Below are 20652 nucleotides of genomic sequence, written 5' to 3' on the forward strand. Positions count from 1 at the left end.
GTATTTGTATAATTCAATTCGAGTTTTAATTTAGTCCGATCCCGGGAAACGGGAAAGGGCTTCGTTTGGCCAGAAGTGTTGTGTGGCTTTTGAGTGCTGTGAGTTGCAAAAGAGCGGGGCTGGCTGCGGCATTAGGTGAGGCTCGATGGCACTTGGAGACCCGGTGAAGTGGGGCCCTCAGCCGGGAACTTCGCCCGGTTGAGTACCGAGCGGAGAAAAATTTGCATTGATTAATTAATCGGCCTCGAGAGCCTGAATTAGATGCGGGCAGACCACTAATTGCGGAATCCTTTCAGAATCGCACTTATCAACCAATCATATATTATTGAGTTTGGGGTTAATTATCTGCCAGATGGAATTTCAAGAATAATGAGACCCCCTAACTCCAAATTGTTTCTGATCACATCTTCCTTTATAAACAAAAGTGAAATATTAAAAATAAATATCGACATATTATGATCAAAGTTTCGTAGGACGTGTTTGAATAAGTTTAAAGTTATTTAAGTAAGGTAGAACATTTTGTATACGATGCCGTTTAGTTGAAACATACAACGTCGTTTCCATGTATAACATTAATACAATTATATAAAATAAATACGAATGCTTTGGAAATACCATGTTTTTAAATCAGTGAGTGGAAATCGGACGTAATATTGCGAAAAATGGAAGAAACTTTCTTTAAATTGTAATTATACTCAGGTCCTACAGCACTTAAACAGTGTTTAGACCTTTTTAAGGCGGATTTTCCGCCCAGAACTTGGCGTTAAAAGCAAGCCGACCGATTTCCGCTGGTCAGAGTTGACAGGACTGCCTACATTGGAGGTCCGGCTGGAGGAGCATCCAAAACACAAATGCAACGCGGCGCATAACGCGGCATTTCCGATCCCCTCCCGCCCAACTTCCGCAGCAGGAAACTTTCCGTGCTCGCCGCTCGCGCCAAACTGCGCCAAACATGGAACAAGTTTTGATATACTCGCCAGCCCCAGGATGGCATCCTTGCTCGGATCGAGATCGGGGTTCGGGGGAGGTTCCAGGCTGTTTTTTCGGGCGGTTGTTGCTGGGTCGTTTTGCTGGAAAAGTTGTACGACTTTTCTGGTTTTATGGTTTTGCAGTTCGCAGTTTGTTTGCTTGCTTTGCAGATTTGTCTGCTGGGGCCTAACTAATTGCGGATAATGTGCCTGACTTGCTAATGAATTTGTTTTCTGTCTTTTCGTTGCAGGTGAGTTCTACCGATTGATTTTCGTTCAATGAGTCTCCGGAAGGGTAAAGTATTTTATTCTAATTCTCCTGTACTGTGAGATGTGTTTGCAACTAGCGCATTATTTTACGTTTGCATCTTTCGTTATTATTTTGGTAATTGCAAGTCAACACCAGTCGAACAAATCGGTATCAAGTGTCCGATAAAGTGCCCTTCGATTTGATCATCCACGAAAATCCCAACGTAGAATGTTGTCCACAATGGACCTTAGTTTTCGACGTGTTTTGGTGTGCTGGGGAGTTCTATTCCGATTGAAACCGTCCAAAACTGAGGCCAACTGTGAGGCGTGAGCATCTAACCAAAAAGCGATACCAGCGAGCGCGTCCTTTCAATTCATTTTATTTGCAGTCCACACAAACACATTTGATTTTATATTGTTTGACTTTGGTTTCGGATATAGTATCTCCTTATTTGCCATGTAATTTGGTGTTTGTTTGATTCGTCACGAAGCCCAAGTATATTTTCAATAATATTCCACCACAACAAGTAAACAAATGAAACACGGCATTAAATACGAATACGAATACGAGAACAATAAACTATCCGATATACTTAACCCAATATACCACAAATGTAGACTCAAAGGAAAAATGCTAATTTAATTTCTCAAATAGAACACGACACTGCAAACAAATGCCCGATAACATTGCAATACCGATTTTTACATTGCGTTTGTATTATTTCAACTGTTGTGTTTTATGATTTATTAACGACGTTCCAACTGCGAACCATTTACTTTGTTTACCCGCGCTTAAATTAGCGTGTCAACAGCGCCCGGACCTGGCAGTTAAAAAAACGGAGAACCACCGGCAAAAAGTGTATCGAGTGTTTGTGAAAAGTGATAAATTGGTAGTGCGAAGTGGACAGTGAACCCTGTGAGGTGAACAGTAAGCCCTTCCTAGTGGGGACAATGTGGGTAACAAAAGAGACTGCCATTAACGCTTTGATTTATGCATTTTACGAGCTATTTACTTTATATGAATTGGAAATTTCAAATTTCCGTATCTGTTATAATTCGTTTCAGCATTCTGTTACTGTTTGTTTTTTGTGCATGAGTTTGTGTTAGGTCTCGTTTTATTTTGCAGTGTGTTCAATTGTCTTGCATCTGTGATGATTTACCATAAATTGAATAATAATCGCGCAACAATTCTTCTTTAGTCCTTATACAGCTGTGCTTTCATTTGTCTACTGGTTCGATCTTTTTCATTCTATAACTTTGACTTAACAAGCTCTTTATAATTGCATTTCTTCTTGAATTTCCTACTTCCTCCTATATTTTCCACTTTAACAATTCCTCTAAGCACCTATTTTTCCCGGTTTCTTGGTTTCGCATGCATAAAATCCATTGAATAGCTATGGTAATAATAATAATTATACCGATGATAGTCGAGAAAAATGCATCCAACTGCAATTGTGTGGAAAGCTCATTGAAAATTTACGACCGAAACTCATTTTCAATCGCGCTTTTTTTTAGTTCCTGCTGTTTACCCGTTTTTCAATGAGTCATGGCGAAGTCAAGGATTCAAATGAGCTTTTAATAGAGAGTTACGGCTGAAATAGTTTCGCCCCGAATCGATCTGAGTGGGTTAACCCCTCGTAATCCCGTAACTTTGGCGCGGAAGCTAAGAGTTTGAAATTATGGCACAAAGGAAAATGTAAATGCATTTTTCTCTGCGAAATTTATTGCCCAAATAAATTATCGTAATAATATCAAATAAAAAACGGGCAGAAGCAGGCAAAAGGGGGCAAAAAGAGAGGTAAGGAGAAAGGGGCCCAGGGCCCAAAGCTAACGGTTATTAACATATGCACGAACCAAAGACAAGCCAACGTGCGTCTGAGCGAGAGGGTGAGTGAGTCAGGGGCGGAGTGCGGAGAAAGTGGGGGCAGATGAGCAAGTGAGGAATTTGCAGGCGGCTAAGTGGCACGGAGGGGTTCTGGAGGGTTATTGAGGGTTCGGGGTGGTGAACTGGGGAGTTGCTGTTCTGGAACAAAAATCCTCTGCATGCACAATTTAAGCAGGATTTATGGCTGGCAATATTGCGAAAAGGAAGATTTTCCCCAGCATTCTTGGTGAGTGTGTGCGTGCGGTGAAAAGGGGGTGGGAAAAGGGGATTGCCGGGGCACTGGAGCGACCAGTTCGTCGATTGTGCGTGAGAGAAATTAAATTGCCAAATGGCCATTACCTTGGCGCACAAGGGTTAAGAAAGCTTTTGAGGTTATGAAAATTGCTAAATTATGTTAATACCGCGCCTTTTCCCTCCTTCCCCTTTATTTGTGGGTGTGAATATTGAAAGATTTCTGGGCCTTTCAGCTCGCTACTCTAATGCATATATTACCACCCTTCGCATCCCACCTCTGCCATCATCATTATGCCCGATGTCCTCGAAATTGATTGAGGAATTGCCAACCGGGTCAAAGTGTCGGCGTGAGCAGCCTAAAAGCTGCACTAAGCAAAAATATACCATTTGATGGAAGGGCAAAACTTAATATGACCAAAGCACTACTTTTGTGGAGTTGTTTGGATTTTAATAATTATTATTTTCTTATTATTTTACACATATATTATCAGATGAAGTACAGGATACGTAGCCCTTTCCTCCTGCGCATACGCATGGTATTAGGAATTATTTTTGTCAAGCAATAAGTGTATTCGTACTGAGGAAGGCCACATAAATACATCATTCCTCCAACAGCAGACCAGAATTATATCTGAAGTGCCAGTTTTTTTCTCTGTGCAGAAAAGGAAAGACCCCGAGGTCTCTCCATTTCTTTTTGCACTTTAACTCGATTTGGGGCGGCAACCTGTCTTTGTTCGGTGACCCCTTTCTGTCCCGGGCTCATGCAAAAGTTATTGCTTTAGACACAACAATGGCAACCCTGGCAGAGACAACGGCATACATGAGCATTGTGCTGGGCTGTTCTGTGTTGTGTGGCTCTAAATATTTAATATAAATCGTTGCCATTGGCACTTGCCTGGTGCCGGTGGAGCCGGAGCAGAAGTGGGGGACTAAGTCAGGTTGTGCCTGATTCAATTTTCTTTTGCCAGCTTTGGCACAGATTTATCGCTTATTAGAAAGCATACTGGTGTCGAGAGGAGAAAGGAGCGGCTTATGTCCCAAAATCAGATGATTAAAGGCGGACTCCATTTTTGTTTCTCTCTCCCCCAGTTATTCCACAGGTAGGAGTGCTAGACTAAGCATCTTAACAATTAAAGTTGGCCATAGCGAAGGCAGCTCTGCCCGCCATCCGCTGTCATTTCAAAGTCAAAAGCAGCCACTATTAGTAGCACAATCATAAACTTATCCCGACTGCAGGCACAAAGGAAAATCCAGCATCGACGGCTCAGCTTCCCCCTGCAATATCCTTCGTTTTGCGAGGTCGAGGCATTGGATGAAAGAAATCCAGCCTGACAGTCCATCGTCGGCGTCCTGGCCCTTCCATTATTATGGTAAACATAAAGGAGTCCCGACTTCCTCGCCCATTCGCCACCTCCCGTCTTCCATTTCTTGTTCGCCCGTCGTTTAGGCCATTGAAAAGTTAAGTCGCGTAATCGATTGATTTGCCTGGGCGGTGATTCCATTTTGCGTTTCAAGGTGCGTCGAGGGCTATAAACTTTTGCCCCGCCTCCCGACGGCGTCCTTCTCAGCCTTTGTGCTCGAAATTGAGATTTATTGCAGAATTTGAATTATAATGCAATTTATAATATAAAATGGCAGCCGCCTCGGAGATATTGAGCATGATAATGATGATGAAGCTGTGCAAGGGTTTCAGCGCCATCCAACTTCTGCTGGGGTCGGTGAGGTGAGGCGAGCCCGGCTTGGTCTTTTGTTGCTAATATTGTTGATTCAATTTGACTTCTGCTGCAGGGATAGCTATCCTTGCCGTCGTTCGTCCTGCCATCGCCGACATTATCTGCTACACAAAAGCCGTTCAAAACCGTTCGGATTTGAAGACGTATTAAAATGACAAGCACTCGGAATTAATTTTGCATTGTCGGGCCAAGGCTTCAGCTTATGCCTGGGACTATTTGCATGATTGTTGGCGGGAGTTGCCGGCGGGAAGCACATAAATCAGCTCGGGGAGATAGCGCTTTCACAGGCGGCTCTCAAGGCGAAACCGACTGCCGAACTACTTTCCGAGTAGCCTGGCAACGGCAAAAAGCAGCACGAAAATTTAACTGAAAACACTAATTTCCTGTAGTTAATTGCACATTTTCTAAACTCGCAAACTATCAAACAGCAACAACGGGGGCGGTAAACAAAAACAGCTCTTGAGGCTGAAAGTTTGCTCTTGGTCGGAGTTTTTCGGTCGGTTGCTGTGAGAATTCAATATGTAATTTTGATTGAAATATGCCTGTTTGCTAAGCCCACACACCCAGGAAAACACAAACACGGAGAGACAAGCTGATCCAGGAAAAGGGGCGAAGGCAGAAGACAAGTCCTTGTGCTGGGAAACGAATAACTTTTTAGTTGGCCCAAATGCACCGGCAGAAATCGAAGTGCCCGGGAGCAAGCTCCGCCAGCGGTCGGCCAGGCGGCGTTTCTCCCAGTGTATTCCGGCGTGTAATGAAGTGTATGCGTTTGGCAGACAGGCTGACACCCCTTTCCCTCCCCCTCCTCACCCGACCGCCCGATCCAGCCTATGTTGCGTATTTGCTAAGCCTGGCTGCTCAGCCCGAGTGGAACCTCCTCCGACCTGCGACCTGCGTCCTTCGTCCTGGCTGTGCGGGTTTGTGTCTTTTTGCTTGTAAAGCAATATTTCAATCAAAACAAGAAATAAATTACAGGCTTCACTAGCAGAGAAAGCGCTGGGCGGGAAGGGGCGAGTCCAAGGGGAAGACAGTTGCAGGAGAAACTACGCAAAGTAAAAGCCGTAGAAACAGCTCACAGGGAGTCGGGCTGGGCGGCAGTTGGAGTTGGAGCTGCAGCTGGGGGACAGGGATGAAGAGGGGTGGCCGGCCAGAGCGCTGCAGTCAAAAACAATGCAGGCAAAAAAGTTGCGGCAACATTTTTGTGCCCCTCCGGCTGAAAAAATAGTCGGTGAGGGGGACACAGAAGCAGAAGAAAGCCAACTGAAAAGTTCAAGTAGAAGTAAGTACAAAACTATTTTGTAAGCACGCACACACCAACACACTCAGCCGTGGATCAGCATGCATGCAACACTCGAAAGTTGCAAAATGAAGTGCAGCGTAGGTAAGGCCGGCAACGAGTGTCGAGTCCCGGAGTCCCGGAGTCCTGGAACCCTTGAGCCTGACGGCAGGCGGCACTAGCAGGCAATTCAGAACGTCAGTCCGTGGCCCAAGTCCTGACAGGGAAGGGGATCCTGGGAATGGGGAAGTACATAAAAAGTTCAGAGGCCGGTGGTAGAGGGGAAGGATTCTAAATACCCTTATAAACAACCACTTACTTCATAATTAGGTACTAGTACTGTGAGCGTGTTTTTTTCGCTCACTGTAAGATCATATTCTTGCAATCGATTCTTCAAAAACATTGGCACGTTGAAGCTATCAATTGACCCAAAATTAATGTTGGCTGTATCGTCCACATTTTCAAAGATAAAAATTTAAAAAAATTTTATTCTATTTCGCTTGCCATGACGGCACAGCCATTATACAAAAGTGAAAACTGTAAAATGTTGAAATGTAATGAAGATAAAATGTAAAGATAATATTTATTTTGTAGCTAGTTAGCTGAGCAAAGGGTATTCGATATTCGACGCAGTTGACTATAGCGTTCTGTCTTGTTTTATTTAAATTTATTTGAAATTGGTTTAAATATAAAAGTTAAACTTAAACCATATCATATGTAACATTCGTGTTAATGCTACATATGAAAATAATTAATAAATTGTGTTCTTCGAAAAAAATGACAATTTTTTTTTTGATAAAAAGATAAAATGTAACGTTTTAAAAAGAAATGTTAGCTTTTGTGCAATGAAAAACCTATTTACCTTTGTAATTGATCCAGAAAAACAATTTATAAAAGCACATACCTGTATCATAAATCGAGTAGAGGAAATATGTATGTGTGCCAGAAAAGATCGTTCTAAATTTGGACAGACCTTGAGCGTGTTTTGACACGCATGTCATAAAAAGTATGTGGAAGAGCCTATGAGTCTTATCAGCTAGAAAAGCTGGCCTGGCCGTAAAACAATTCCGTATGTTGTTGTAGACTTAAGCGCTTATCCTGCTAATGACTTGAAAAAGTAGCTACTGCACACATCTCGGAATTAGACAGCCTGGGGCTCGAATGCAGGTCCTGTGAAGCTTGCAATTAACTTTTGCGCAGCTTAAGCCGTTTCTTAACTTAACCGCTTTAAAGCCGACTGCTGGTATTTGCGGGACTTCCATTCTTAATGAGATAACCTCTCCTCAGTCCGTATCCGAAGGAATAAATATCAATTTGTACCTGGGCCCCAAAATCGAATAAAAAGAACACATACAGACAACATAAATAACTGCATGTGGCCGTCATTTCAAGGAGGCATACTGGGGGATGGTGTTGCGCTGAGGATCCGAAAGTCCTACAAAGGGTACATGAAATGCCATAAATCGGTTAAAATCCATTTTAAATATTATTATGGGATTCAGGAAGATGATTCATCTTACTTCGTTTTAAATCCCCGTACGTTTGTTGTCAAATGGTACATCGGATTCGTGGAAATGTATGTAGATGTGGCAGTAGACGTGTTTTTACCTCTTAAGAAGATACTTGCACAGTAGGACCCCAAGTTGTCCAGACTATAAGTCAGAATGTCCTGTTACACAACTATATCTTTGTGAATTCAGGTACTTTCAAATAGTAATAAATACCCTATAATTTCTCATGTACGAAATATGTTTCTAAAATTTGTGAAAAGAACCCTTAAAGTACTCACAAACATATGTGCTTTTAAGCCCCTTTTTGAGACTTCAAGAAAAGCATTTTTTTGAATTATCAAAGGGGTTTTCAACAAAACAAAACAAAACTCAAAACATTTTATGAATCGTAACTAAAAAATGTTAGAATTTTGTTTTCTTTAGATTGTATTTTTTCCATCGGTAAACACGGCGCAGACTTTATTCAGGGGGAACTTAACATTTATTGGCTCTTTGCTGGTCTTCCGGCTGCTGAATGTAAATGGATACGCAGATAAGAAAGGGACCTGTAAAAACATCTGCATAACTTAATATTGGTGCAGGAGGCTTTGCCGAGAGGGTCTAGACGGCAGGAATATCCTCAAGTTCAGCATCGACAACTAGCACGGCTTCGATTCGCCCTTCCTCGCCAGCTGGAGCACTAGGCCTCTTAGAGAGTCAAAGGAAGACCCGGGGACTGCACATTTTATTATAATTCATAAAGCGTGCAGATGAGAATCAAAAGAGCGTCTGACAACTTACAGGGCCAACGGACGTCGGGATGGCAGACTAAACGCAGCGGAGGAGCAAAAGGAATCTAGTAAAATAGTAAACTTTTTATCAAGTCAATTTTCTACGTTGACTGCAAGCCACAACGGCAAGATTTACAGACAGGCCAATGACATGGCCGAGGAAACTGCACAAAACTTTTGCTGTCATGTTTCCTAGTCCCCATTCAGCCCAGTCCTGTTTTGGTCGGATCAGACCAGACGGCGACTCCAGCTCCAGCTGCAACCTTTGCTGCCATATTTTCGCTCCTTGGCTCTCGATTTTTATTCAATTTCGGCTGTCGCTCCTCGATTGCAGCTCAATAAGCTGGAGTCAAGCCCGCCGGATTAGAGTCCTGGGAGTTCGGCGCTGGGAATTGGGGAGCCCTTGGAGCGCATTATTATTCATTGCAGTGGGAGTTTACATAAATTACGCATCAGCCAGGCGACGGCCTGGCCAATGGTCAAATTGATTCCCTTTAAAGGTCAGTCCTTCTGCCGCAAAACGAGACTACAGTCTTATACGGCAGGACTCGAGCTGCGCCTGACATCTCAGTTGGCAGCTCTCCATGGCCTGGAAACCTGTCAGTTATTCAGTTAGCAGTTAGCAGTTAGCAGTCAGCATTTAGCCACTGCTCAGCAGGTGCTGAGGTGCCGAGCGTTTTGGGTCCTGAACAGGAGCCTGTCAACTCCGGGGAGCTGGCTCTGCTGGTCAACTCTTCGCAGCATCCCGAGTGTTGCGTCTGACAATTGCCTCCAGGTGACTTTTTCACCTGGCTCTGGAATTATTTCATACAGCTCGGCAGAGGGCGGAAAGTGCTGGCGAGAAATGGAGAAATCCTGCATTGTTGCAGCTCCTCCGCCTCGATCTTGCTCGCTTTTCCCACCGAAATGGCTGGACCACGTTTACGTCCACGGGCCCGCAGCATTAACTTACAATAACACCGCAGGGCGAGAGAATAAAGAGTGGTTTAAGCGAAATCCGTAAAGTGTGTCAACGAGGTCGCCGTTCGGTCGGTTGACAACTTGTTTGACATAATTCAACACGCAGTTGGCGGCGCGAACCTTTCTGACAGCAATTAAAAACGCATTTCCATCGCAATGCGATACGGGGGAACACGGGTGCTTTGAGGAGGGAGTCTGCTCATCTGAGCTGCTCAATTCGCTGCCGAAGGGCCTAAAGTAATTTACCCAGGAGAGTTCGGCGGCAGCCAGGACGCGACTCCTTTGTGGCCCGCCCCTGCTACGAGGCTTGAAACAAATAATTGCAAATAAATGCTGTTCGGTGGAGGGAACAATGAGATGCATTGACACTGGCGCGCACTGTCAGCTTCATCGCATCGCCAGCCCGGCACTGCCCTTAAAAATGAAAATTAAAATTACAAAATGCACAAATTGCACCGAAGTGAAGCGAGGTGAAGTGCAGCGAAAATCATATTAATAAAAATAATGAGTTTGCCCGTCCTCTTTGGACGCGGCTCCTGCGAAAGCGGCTTGAAAACCCGATTAAAAATTGAGCAGCGAGCGAGGATGTTAAGTAGAAATGTCAATATGACAGCTGTCGTCTGGCCAAAAGGCAAGCGGGTTGACGAGGGCCTCCACTCAATGTCAGCGATGCACATTGTACCTTGATGCGTGGAACTCGATTTCGAGTTTGTTTGCTAATGCTGCACATTACCATTATCCCTGGAAAAGGATTCAGGTATCCAAAGCGCTCGCAGATGGTGAACTTGGTTCAAACTCCGGTGGACATCAACCATTAAGATTAACCATTGGGAAGATTAACCTTTTAAATCGCTTATTAGCTGAGCTGAATTGTACGTATTGATTTTCGTTTAAATTCAACGGCCGAGGCTGGCTGCTAAATGTATTATATGCAGGAATAATGATGCCGCACTTGCTAGCCCGCCCATTTCACTTTGACTTATTGAGCGGAAAATGTGCAATTACCAAAGTTTTAAGACCTAAAAGCTATCACATTCAGGATGCGACAAGCGAGTGTAAATTAAATTAAACATGTATACAAGCAGGGTTAAGCGAAGCTCAAATGGACAGATAACCGGGGAAAATCGTAAAAACCTTAGAGATCCGCCCGTCCGATGACACTCCTCGCGACACTCCCCGGCCAATTTATGGCAGCCAATAAATTACCCGGGACAAAAGCAAATTATTTTCTAATTCCAGCTAACCACGCGTGGATTCGCCCAGGACCTGGCCTTATCTATCTGGGCCGTCGGCGTGGAACAATCAACGGACATTTGACATTGATTAGTTTTCGTGGAATTTTTAATACATCTTTCCAAGGTGGCAATCAGACGCCCTCCTTGGCTCAGACGTCAGTCCATTAGGCGGCCACGCTTCATTTACTCATTTCGTGCAATTTCTTAATATCAATTTTCTTTTGATTTTCGGTCGCCGACTTGCCAGACACGCAATCCCAATCCCCTGCACTGTCCTGCGGAATCTCCCACACGCACACTCGGCTCCTGCGACTGCTACTCCGTCGTCCTGTCCTGACAGCGAATAATTTGCTGTCGTTTGTGTGGAGCCCGCTTCCTTCTCCGCTCCTCGGCTGACTTTCGGGGCTCCTTTGTTGTGGCAGCACGTGAGGTCCTTTAACGCGTCCGCGCTTCCAAAGGTGGTCCTTGCTAGTCTCGTGACGTCTCACTGGCGGGCAGCAAAGTTATAAGTAGTTTTACAGAATAGTACAATCTCCTTTAATTTGTTGCTTCCACTTTTTTCGAGGGGAAATTGTTCATAGCCCATTAAAAGCAATTCTTGATGTGACCAATATCTGAGTTTTAAATTTAAATTGGGTGAAAATAAATCTAACGACTCTCTATGCCAAGTGTACTGATCAGAAGATACCAGGGCTTCTGAAAGTTGCCTGCACAGCCTCTTTCTTTCCCGAAATTAAAGTACTCACTTCAATCAAAAACCCCAGTAAATGAAAATCTCTATTCGAAATATGGCTTAAATCATTTTTGCTTACTTGCCTATTTTATTGTGGTAAGTACTAGGCATAAAGATAAAATCGATTTACTTATGTATGAAAGGGACTTGGATAAAAAAAATGTATAAAAATGGTTAAATGGTATTTAATAAAAATAATTCCGACTTTCATAAGTATGTGCATTGCTAATACATTAGGACCCGCATCTCTTAAACTATTTGCATACCTCCAAGCTCCTGCAAGGGACAGCCAACTCAGACTAAAAGCCGCAATCAAGCTGCGAGCCAAATCAAATAACCCAACATCAAATATCTGGAGGCCTCGGCACGCACTTAAGTGCCACACAAAGCAGGCCCAGTCGCGATGTCCAGGGAGATGCCCTAAGATCGCTGACTAACAGTGGGCTAATGTGTACCCAAACTTATACCAAGTTCCTATAACTGAAAAATCTCATATCATTTTTTTTTTCGTTATAAACCTAACATAGTTATATATTTAAGCCAAAATGTTCAAAATTTTGTAGCCAACTAGAATGAATGCTTAAGAGAAGAAATGATTGTTATATTTGGAGAAATAGGTTGACAGACAAATTATTATAATAATTCAAGGCAATCATAATAAGATTTAAAATTAATCATTTTAAAATTCAAGTAACTCTACCTGCCGCTAAGACTTTTATGGTGAGTTACGGCACGCTTATTTGGCCCACTGTGCGCGATGTTAATACAATTAAAAATCCCCCAAATCTCCCCCAACTTGGCAGCGGCCCTAGGTTTCTGGCAGATATCCAAGGGCCATTGTGGCTGTTGTTGCTGTGGCTGCTGGTGGCAGCAGGATAGTTGTGACAGGATGAGGTCCTCGTGGCATCTCGCCACCGATGCCGTGATGCCATTAGTCGTAAGTGGCGTTTTCCTTTTGATTTTGGTGGCATTTGACTTTATTAACCAAAACTACTCCGGGCTCCTTAGCCCAGGTGCCGTGTGAGTGACTGGGTGCGGGGGCTGTCTGGCAGCATCGAAATGGGTCAATATGTGTGCGCTCCACTTGGGCGGCTCATGTAATATGTATTCAGCCGGCCGCAGTCGAGTGACATCCTTGGAGACTCGGCGAAATGAGCGAAGCGGAGGGTACTGTTCGTACTGTGGGGTGTTTGCATCTGGTTTATGCACGCGACGCCTTCAGGTTTGAGATTTGTCCGCTCTGTTCTGGGCGTGACAGGCGGAGAATACGGCGACTGTACCTGCTCAATCATTCATTTGCCCTTTGTTTATTTATTTTACTAATGGAATTATTTTCTGCACCACTTGTTGGCGCTGTCCGTGTAGTTAAAGCTCCTTGATTCGGATTCATCTGCAGTTTGGTGGCTTAGATGCGTCTTCTCTTCGTGTTGGGCTACCATTCATTATAAAATGTGTTCGTTCAATGGTGCCTATCGGATAGTTTAATGCTATTTACTATTACTATTGATATGGTTAGCAAAGACCGCTTTCTCTTTGAGCAGTCTGTTCCTATAGAGTTTCGCAACTGGGGCTTGTCAATGCTTCATCTGCTAATACAACCTGCAATCAGCGATTGTGGATCTTTTTATGTATTGGCAATATGTCAGCGCAAGGCGAAGCCAAGCAAAGCCAAAGCTGTCACCACCTGGGGAAGCTTGTGGAAGGAGATGTGCCGAAGGCATCGTCAGCTGTAAATCATGTGACATGTATTAAAATTACAATGAAGCTGGCACAAAGGCCGCTCGATGGATATTGCGGAGGAGGTTTGAGGACGTAGCAAGGACATCAGCGCGCTATGCCGGCAGCGAAGTCTGCGAATGGTAAGATGGAATTGTAATTTCAGCTTTGAATATGTGCCAGAAGGGTTCTGCTCGGAATGTCATTCACTGGCAGTTTTGGCATTTTCCCGGCTTAATTCGGTTCTTTTCTTCGGGCTTGTATACCGGCCAGACAATACACCTGCGCTACACACTGGCTGTCACTCCAGTTCCCAAGACGCTGCTTTGCAGAACACATACGCACCCCCATTTATTATTGTAATTTAATAAAGGCAGGCAAAGGAAGACCAAGGGCCATACTCGGACCAGTCCCAGCCCGACATCTCACATAAAATGGAGTTAAATCGAAGAAATTGTCATCGGGGCGAAATTGAAAGTAAATTTTATCCAGCCCCCTCCTCCGAGTCCCAATCATTTTATTGCTGCAGCCCTTTCAATGGCTGCAAGTACAAGAACATGTAAATCAATTTGTCGAATTTTTCTTTTTACTTTTGCTGGCCTCCTCCGATCAATCATCTCCTCTGGCACGTAGTTGCTGCAGTGAACTCGAAGTACAGATTGAGTGACAGGGGTAGAATGGTAAACTGTATAAAAAGTAAAACAATTGTCCGCAACAATTGTTATTTTTGAAAAATAAAATTTTAAAAAGTATTTCTTCCATTATTATAAACAGTTTTATTGCATGTGAATATCAATAGAATGCATATAAATAAATGTTTCAGCGCAACTTTTGTATTAATTGTACTTCATGTTTATAAAAAAATAATTAATACACAAATGAACTATATTCAGTCCAAAATGTAAATACAAGTTATTTGTACACATTAAAAAATCCATTGTCCAAATTTAGCAATATAAGTAATAGCTAAATGGTCGCAACCCCAATTGTGACCAATGAAATACTTACCTTACATTATACGTAGAATGTACATAGAAAACCTTTAAGAAATATTTTGAAAAGTGGCCAAATAATAATTTAAATCTGTTGATTTTATCATTACCTATCGATTGGTTTTTCCTATTTAGAGAAGAAGTCCCACTATAAGTAGTTTTGTTATAATATGTTGATAGTTTTATTTACAAACAAGGAAGAACGCTATAGTCGAGTACCTCGACTATCAGATACCCGTTACTCAGCTAAAGGGACCAAAGGACCGGCGGTAGACAGATTTAAGCGTTGTGGGCGTTAGAGTGGGCGTGGCAAAGTTTTTTTTAAATCAATCGATAGGTATTGACAAGACCAATACATTTCAGTTAACATTTTTTATCTAGCATAAAAATTGTGGGCGCCACAGATTTGGGCGGCTTGTGGGCGTTAGAGTGGGCGTGGCATATTCGCGTAACAAACTTGCGCTGCGCTCAAGCCTACGGAATCTAAATCTGAAATCCCGTTTCTCTATCTTTGATATTTTCCGAGATATCCGCGTTCATATTTACGATTTTTTGAAGTTTGTGAGCGGTTTGTGGGCGTTATAGTGGGCGTGGCAAACTTTTTTTTGGGTCAATCGGTAGGTATTGATGAGAACAATACATTTCAGTTAAAATTTTTGTTCTAGCATCAAAACTGTAGGATCCACAGTTTTGGGCGGTTTGTGGGCGTTAGAGTGGGCGTGGCACTCTTTTGAAATAAACTTGCGCTGCGCAGGAATCTCAGGAATCTGCATGCCAAATCCCAGTATTGTAGCTCTTATAGTTTCCGAGATCTCAGCGTTCATACGGACAGACGGACAGACGGACAGACGGACAGACGGACAGACGGACATGGCTAGATCGACTCGGCTAGTGATCCTGATCAAGAATATATATACTTTATGGGGTCGGAAACGCTTCCTTCTGCCTGTTACATACTTTCCGACGAATCTAGTATACCCTTTTACTCTACGAGTAACGGGTATAAAAATAGTGATGAGTAATTTGGGCATTAGTTTTAGTTATTTAAATGAAGCTGATCTGTGGCGGGTTGGGCCAAAGATAATATAGACTACATCTTATAGTCTTTGGTTGGTCTGACGGGGATGCCAGACCTATTCCCACTTACCTATATGAGAGAGTTAATGCTCTCGATTATTTCGTAATGGTTATACCCGTTACTCGTAGAGTAAAAGGGTATACTAGATTCGTCGGAAAGTATGTAACAGGCAGAAGGAAGCGTTTCCGACCCCATAAAGTATATATATTCTTGATCAGGATCACTAGCCGAGTCGATCTAGCCATGTCCGTCTGTCAGTCTGTCCGTCGTAAATATGAACGTGGATATCTCGGAAACTATCAAAGATATTGTATTGGGATTGTATTGGGATCTCAGATTTAGATTCCGTAGGCTTGAGCGCAGCGCATGTTTGTTACGCGAATATGCCACGCCCACTCTAACGCGCACAAACCGCCAAAACCTGTGGCGCCCACAATTTTCATGCTAGATACAAAATTTTAACTGAAATGTATTGGTCTCGTCGCGAGATTTGCCACGCCCACTCCTACGCCCATAACGTTTAAATCTGTCTACCGCCGGTAGGTGGCGCATTTCAATATTGCTTTGCTGCTTGCATATCTCCATTTCCCTTTGGTCCCTTTAGCTGAGTAACGGGTATCTGATAGTCGGGGTACTCGACTATAGCGTTCTTCCTTGTTTTTTTTCGATCCCTGCAGAGTGTGCTTATGTAAATTAGATATATTGGAAACCTTGCGATCAGATTTAATTATTTTTATTAAACTCAAGCATGTTTAACATCTTTTACTAGCAAAAGTTGTTAGAAACTTTTTCCAAAGTTGGTCATGGTCCAGGATCATCGACATGACATGCGGCTATGAATCGGAAAAAAAGTGTCCCGAACGGAAAAACTTTTTCTTTTATTGGGTTTATTTGTTGAATATTGACTTTCCCAATTGAATGCATTTCAATGAGAACGAAAAGTTTGCTTGCTATCATTTTATTTATACACTTGAAAATAATAAAGGCATTTAATTTTACTGTGCCTAATAGCAGGTCCCTTAATTGATTTAATTTTATCATTACGAGTTTTTCAGGATCTAATATATACAACTCAACACACATTACTCCTCTTAAAAACCCTCAAATGCAAAGGGTGTATTTTAAAGAATTTCGGAACCGAGAATAAGTTTGCCATTTAAAGATTATCAAAAATGTTTGCTTTTTTTCTTAAGTACCTGAATTTTGTGAAACCGAATGGTTTCAACACACCGAAGTGTGTTTGCGGCTTACTTTTGGCATCATATAGTGATAATACTCTTATAGCCTTGCTAATTATGTCGCTTGTGTTTAGAATTGGAAACCTATAAGGAATAGAAGAAATTTATTGTCATGCGCTTACACTTGAATTTAGTTGGACTTTTGGTATATTTTCTGGCGCCCTTACTTCAAATTCACGCTTTTCGCAGCTCAGGAAATTGCTCACTCGTCTACGAGATACCCTTTAAATTCGTGTGCAAGGGTAAAGTGACTAAAGATATGCACACCTTGTTTCGGGACAACCGAGCACCACCGGGCACGTCCTACAGCGTGTGGCACAGCGAGGAGGACGCCGACGACGTTTCGATGGTCCTGATTACGTTCCACACCCCGCAACTGTCAGACCTGGACTTCATCGCTCTGGATAAAAATGTGTTTATGCTTAGCCAATTCTTCGTAGGGACTTCAGGGAACGGATCCTTCCAAACTATACTTGTCTCACCGTCTACACTCCACTGCTTCCCCTTCAGTCTGCGCTATCCGAGAGAGCTAGAGAGGCATTGCCTCGGAGAAGACTTGGGTGATGGAGACGATGTCACCAAGAAGCCGATCCTGTTCTACGGCTCCCTCATCGTTAAAATCCCCGAGGCCATCAAGAACGATGCTCGAACACTCAGTCTCTTTAGGGCGTTGCTGGTTGTCGTGTATGCGAAGACTGTTTATTGATAATTTATAGATTTTGTGCCAGCACACATGCTCTTCTTTTCGTACCAGTTAAACGACAAAATTACAAGTACAAATTACAGTGTTGATTATTTTCAATAAAATCTTGGGCTACGATTACTACCGATGCCGAAATGTCAGCCATGATTTATCAGTCGGTACACATCCAAACCCGTTTCAGACCCCACTCAGGCAGCCATGAGAGGGAAACTGTGGATACTGCCACTCGCATATCTTCTGGCCTCCTCCGAGGGCTCCTTCGACTCTTGCGAGTTTATGCTGGAAAACGAAATTCCCTTCACACTGGCCTGCAAGGCCGAGTACAGCACCGACCTTAAGCTGAACTACCGAGACATTTGGGTCAAGGCCGACGTGCCCTACTTTCTTTGGTGGAGGCGAGAGCCGAGTCTGGAGGTGCTGGTCTCCTTCTACGAGTCCCCCATATCCCCCTGCAAGAACGTTAGCCTGAGCCTCAACTGTCTTCACTGCTCAGACTCCGAGGAGCCCGGCATCCACATCCGACCCGAGGGCTTTCACTGCTTCGAGATCTCGTTCTCCTATGTGCGGGCGCTGATGAAGCACTGTGGCCTGTCCCCCAAGCATAGGATCGATCACGTGGCCATCCACTACGCGAGGCGGGTCCCCAACCGGGACATCCCTTCCGGGGCCAACCGACCTCGTCCTTGGACCCCCGGCAGGCATCGATGGTAAGAGGCGAATCGCAGGGCGGGGGCAACGAGAGAAACTTCTGTCAAGCGGGAGACAAGTGATCGGAACCGTTTTTATTCTCCTGGAAATTCCCATCAAATTTTTCGAAAATGATCAAAGAATCATTTGCCTATAAGCAATGCCAGTGCGCCTCTCAAGCGCACGAAGTCTGAATAACAAGTGGATCGACTGTCCGCCGCTCCATCATCCTCAGCAAACCCAGCATCCCCAGCATCCTCGGCATGCCCTGCGGCCGCCCCGCAGGCCACCGAGTCCGACTCCGCCTTCGCCAAAACTCCAGCTCCAGCCCCACTCGCCGCTCCCTGTGTTCCAGCCAGTGCTCCTCCTAGTGCTCCTGCTTATCCTCGCACCCGCCCCGGCCCTATGCAGGGACGAGAACTGCACCTTCCTCGAGGGCTACATCCTGCAGTTCGTCTGCCACGGCACCTACGTTGAGGAGATGCGGCTGCAGTACAAGGACCGCATCCCGGCCATCGGGACGCCGTACGCCATCTGGAAGCGGTCCGACACCCACGACCCGTCCTACCTGCTCATCTCCTTCTACGACTCCCAGCTCTTCAACTGCTACACGGTGGTCATGAACAGCGGCAAGTTCTACTGCGATGGGCGCAACTATATCGAGCCGAACACGGAGGCCGCCCGGCTGCACTGCATCAACTTCCCGTTCCACTATACCACACACCTGTACGATGCGTGCTCCAAGAAGCCGAGCACGGAGGGATCGCCGCCCATCTCGGTGGCCATCGCCTACATGAAGGACAACATCAGGAGGACGGATGGGACAGGACCTCGCTTGCAATGCCCCGCGGTTGTGCCCCTCCTTGTGACCACGATCCCCTTTCTGCTATCGCGATATTTTGGTATTTTACTATGTCAATAAAATGGTTCCGAATAGTTATACCGTCGATCAGTGGTGGGGCGTCACAGATTGCGGCTGTGGATTAACTATCCTGTCAGCCGGTCCGCCGCCACCTCACTCCTCGTCTGCGGCTCGTTTGCCCCGTGATTGCATGCATTATCTCGAAGCTGCTTATTTTACTCGGATAAACAAAATGGGCGGCGACCTCTGGCCAGCAGTTCAGCAGAGTCCATTGTAGTTGGACATTGCTGTTGTGGCATGAAATTTTAGACATCCCAACAATGGCAGCCAAATGCAGGCATGGACAGCCGCACACACAGGCACGGCTAACTGCCATTTTCAGGCACCCAGGGAGGGGGCATCACATTTCATTGTCGTCATTGTCATTGGCGTTGGCGTAATTTATGTGCTTATATGGACTGCCGCCATATTGGCCTGTGCTGGACCCGCAAAACTCAAAACTTGCGGGGTAGAGACTTTAAGCAAAGTCATTAGCTCTGCGGGGTTAAAGTCTGGGCCTCAAATCGCATACGCAGTGCAAAGTATCTCTTATATTTTATTGACTGACAGAAGAAAAGGGGAAAATCACTTGGGAATAATTTTGAGCAAGGCTCGGAAGAGCTCTTTATTCTTCCGTCCTTGGGAAATAGTGGTCTGTAGAAGTCGAGTTGAGGATCCTCCCATCGCCAGCCTTTCCTTGAGGTCGCGTCCACTATTGGCTTCCTCCAGCTTACGCACTATGTAGAGGAGCACGAACATGGAGCAGAAACGCATTTTGACCAGACTGAAAGTATACTGGAGTTTCGAATATACCAGTTGACAGCAACCTCACTTTTGAAGCAAGACGCACGCCAGACAGGGCAGCAAAGCTTCTAAGCCAGGCATTCCGGCAGCAGAACCCACCTTATGTTTTTTAGACTTGGCAGCATAGTGGATCGCAGCCACTCCCTCCCATTCCGAACCTAAAAAATGGGTAATTCCTGGCTTTGTGCACTCGTATATCAAGTCGTCCACGTAGCTCATTATGTTCCTGTGGCAAAATACCTGGGAGTCCGGCAGTCTCAAAGGCGATTCACCGTCCCCGCAAAAGAAGTCTAAGCCATCGTTCAGCTGGATCGTGCTTTCACAACTCTGTACTGGAGACTCGTTGAAGCTCACCAGCAGAAAGTAGAACCCGTTCTGGAGGTGGTAGAAGACCTTGTAGGGTGCATTAACGGTAGTCAGAGCGTCCTTGTATTTCAAGAAGAGATCGGCGGTGTAGACTCCCCCGCAGAGCAACTCCAGGCGAGCTTCCTGGATCAACGGGCAGGAGAGCTCGTTTGACCCGTCCTCCAAGGAAACGGATGGTCGGAACGTCGTTGCGATTGCCAAAAACAATGAAATACTCAAACTGTGCATCGTAGATTTGTATCAATTCAACTTGAAGTTCCTGTGTAAGACGACTACGTAAACATCGAGTAAGTGCAAAAATTTAGCCGCCCAAACTGAATACGATAGAGAACAAACTCAGAATGCTTATCCAAACATTCACACTCAAATGCCGCTGCACATTGAATGTCAACCCTGGAGTACACGGTGATGAATATCGCATTAAAAATAAGGGAAAGCAGCGCGACGAGTCTGTATTATCGTCATTAGTTTCTAACGTGGCCCAAACAAAGCCCATCCTCTCACGCGCATGTCCTGATTTTCACACATGGCTGATAATGCACACACACGGAGAAGCATTTCAAACAGGATATGGAAAGGGCAGGGCTCGCTAAGTGCGCATTTGCGTGGGACT

General features: G+C 44.6%; 5 protein-coding genes across 6 annotated transcripts in view; 4 read left to right on the forward strand and 1 right to left on the reverse strand.

The window, feature by feature from the left end:
* The window catches only part of LOC119552616 (myb-like protein AA), a 173079-nt gene that overhangs the window by 116439 nt on the left and 35988 nt on the right, over positions 1 to 20652 (forward strand). The gene's annotated exons all lie outside the window — the stretch shown is intronic.
* LOC119552613 lies at positions 16520 to 17401 on the forward strand. Its single transcript, XM_037862277.1, has one exon. It carries the CDS (start codon positions 16691 to 16693, stop codon positions 17282 to 17284), a length of 594 nt encoding a protein of 197 aa, XP_037718205.1. The 5' UTR covers positions 16520 to 16690; the 3' UTR covers positions 17285 to 17401.
* LOC119552617 lies at positions 17376 to 18099 on the forward strand. Its single transcript, XM_037862282.1, has one exon. The coding sequence runs from the start codon at positions 17480 to 17482 to the stop codon at positions 17990 to 17992; it is 513 nt and encodes a 170-aa protein (XP_037718210.1). The 5' UTR covers positions 17376 to 17479; the 3' UTR covers positions 17993 to 18099.
* Positions 18022 to 18890, forward strand: LOC119552611. The gene has a single exon (XM_037862275.1). It carries the CDS (start codon positions 18129 to 18131, stop codon positions 18888 to 18890), a length of 762 nt encoding a protein of 253 aa, XP_037718203.1. The 5' UTR covers positions 18022 to 18128.
* On the reverse strand, positions 19415 to 20315 carry LOC119552612. The gene is given in 2 exon segments (XM_037862276.1): positions 19415 to 19700; positions 19703 to 20315. Coding segments are annotated over 2 exon segments (666 nt in total). The 5' UTR covers positions 20268 to 20315; the 3' UTR covers positions 19415 to 19599.

The sequence above is a fragment of the Drosophila subpulchrella genome, chromosome 3L, assembly GCF_014743375.2.
Source record: "Drosophila subpulchrella strain 33 F10 #4 breed RU33 chromosome 3L, RU_Dsub_v1.1 Primary Assembly, whole genome shotgun sequence".
Classification (NCBI taxonomy): domain Eukaryota; kingdom Metazoa; phylum Arthropoda; class Insecta; order Diptera; family Drosophilidae; genus Drosophila; species Drosophila subpulchrella.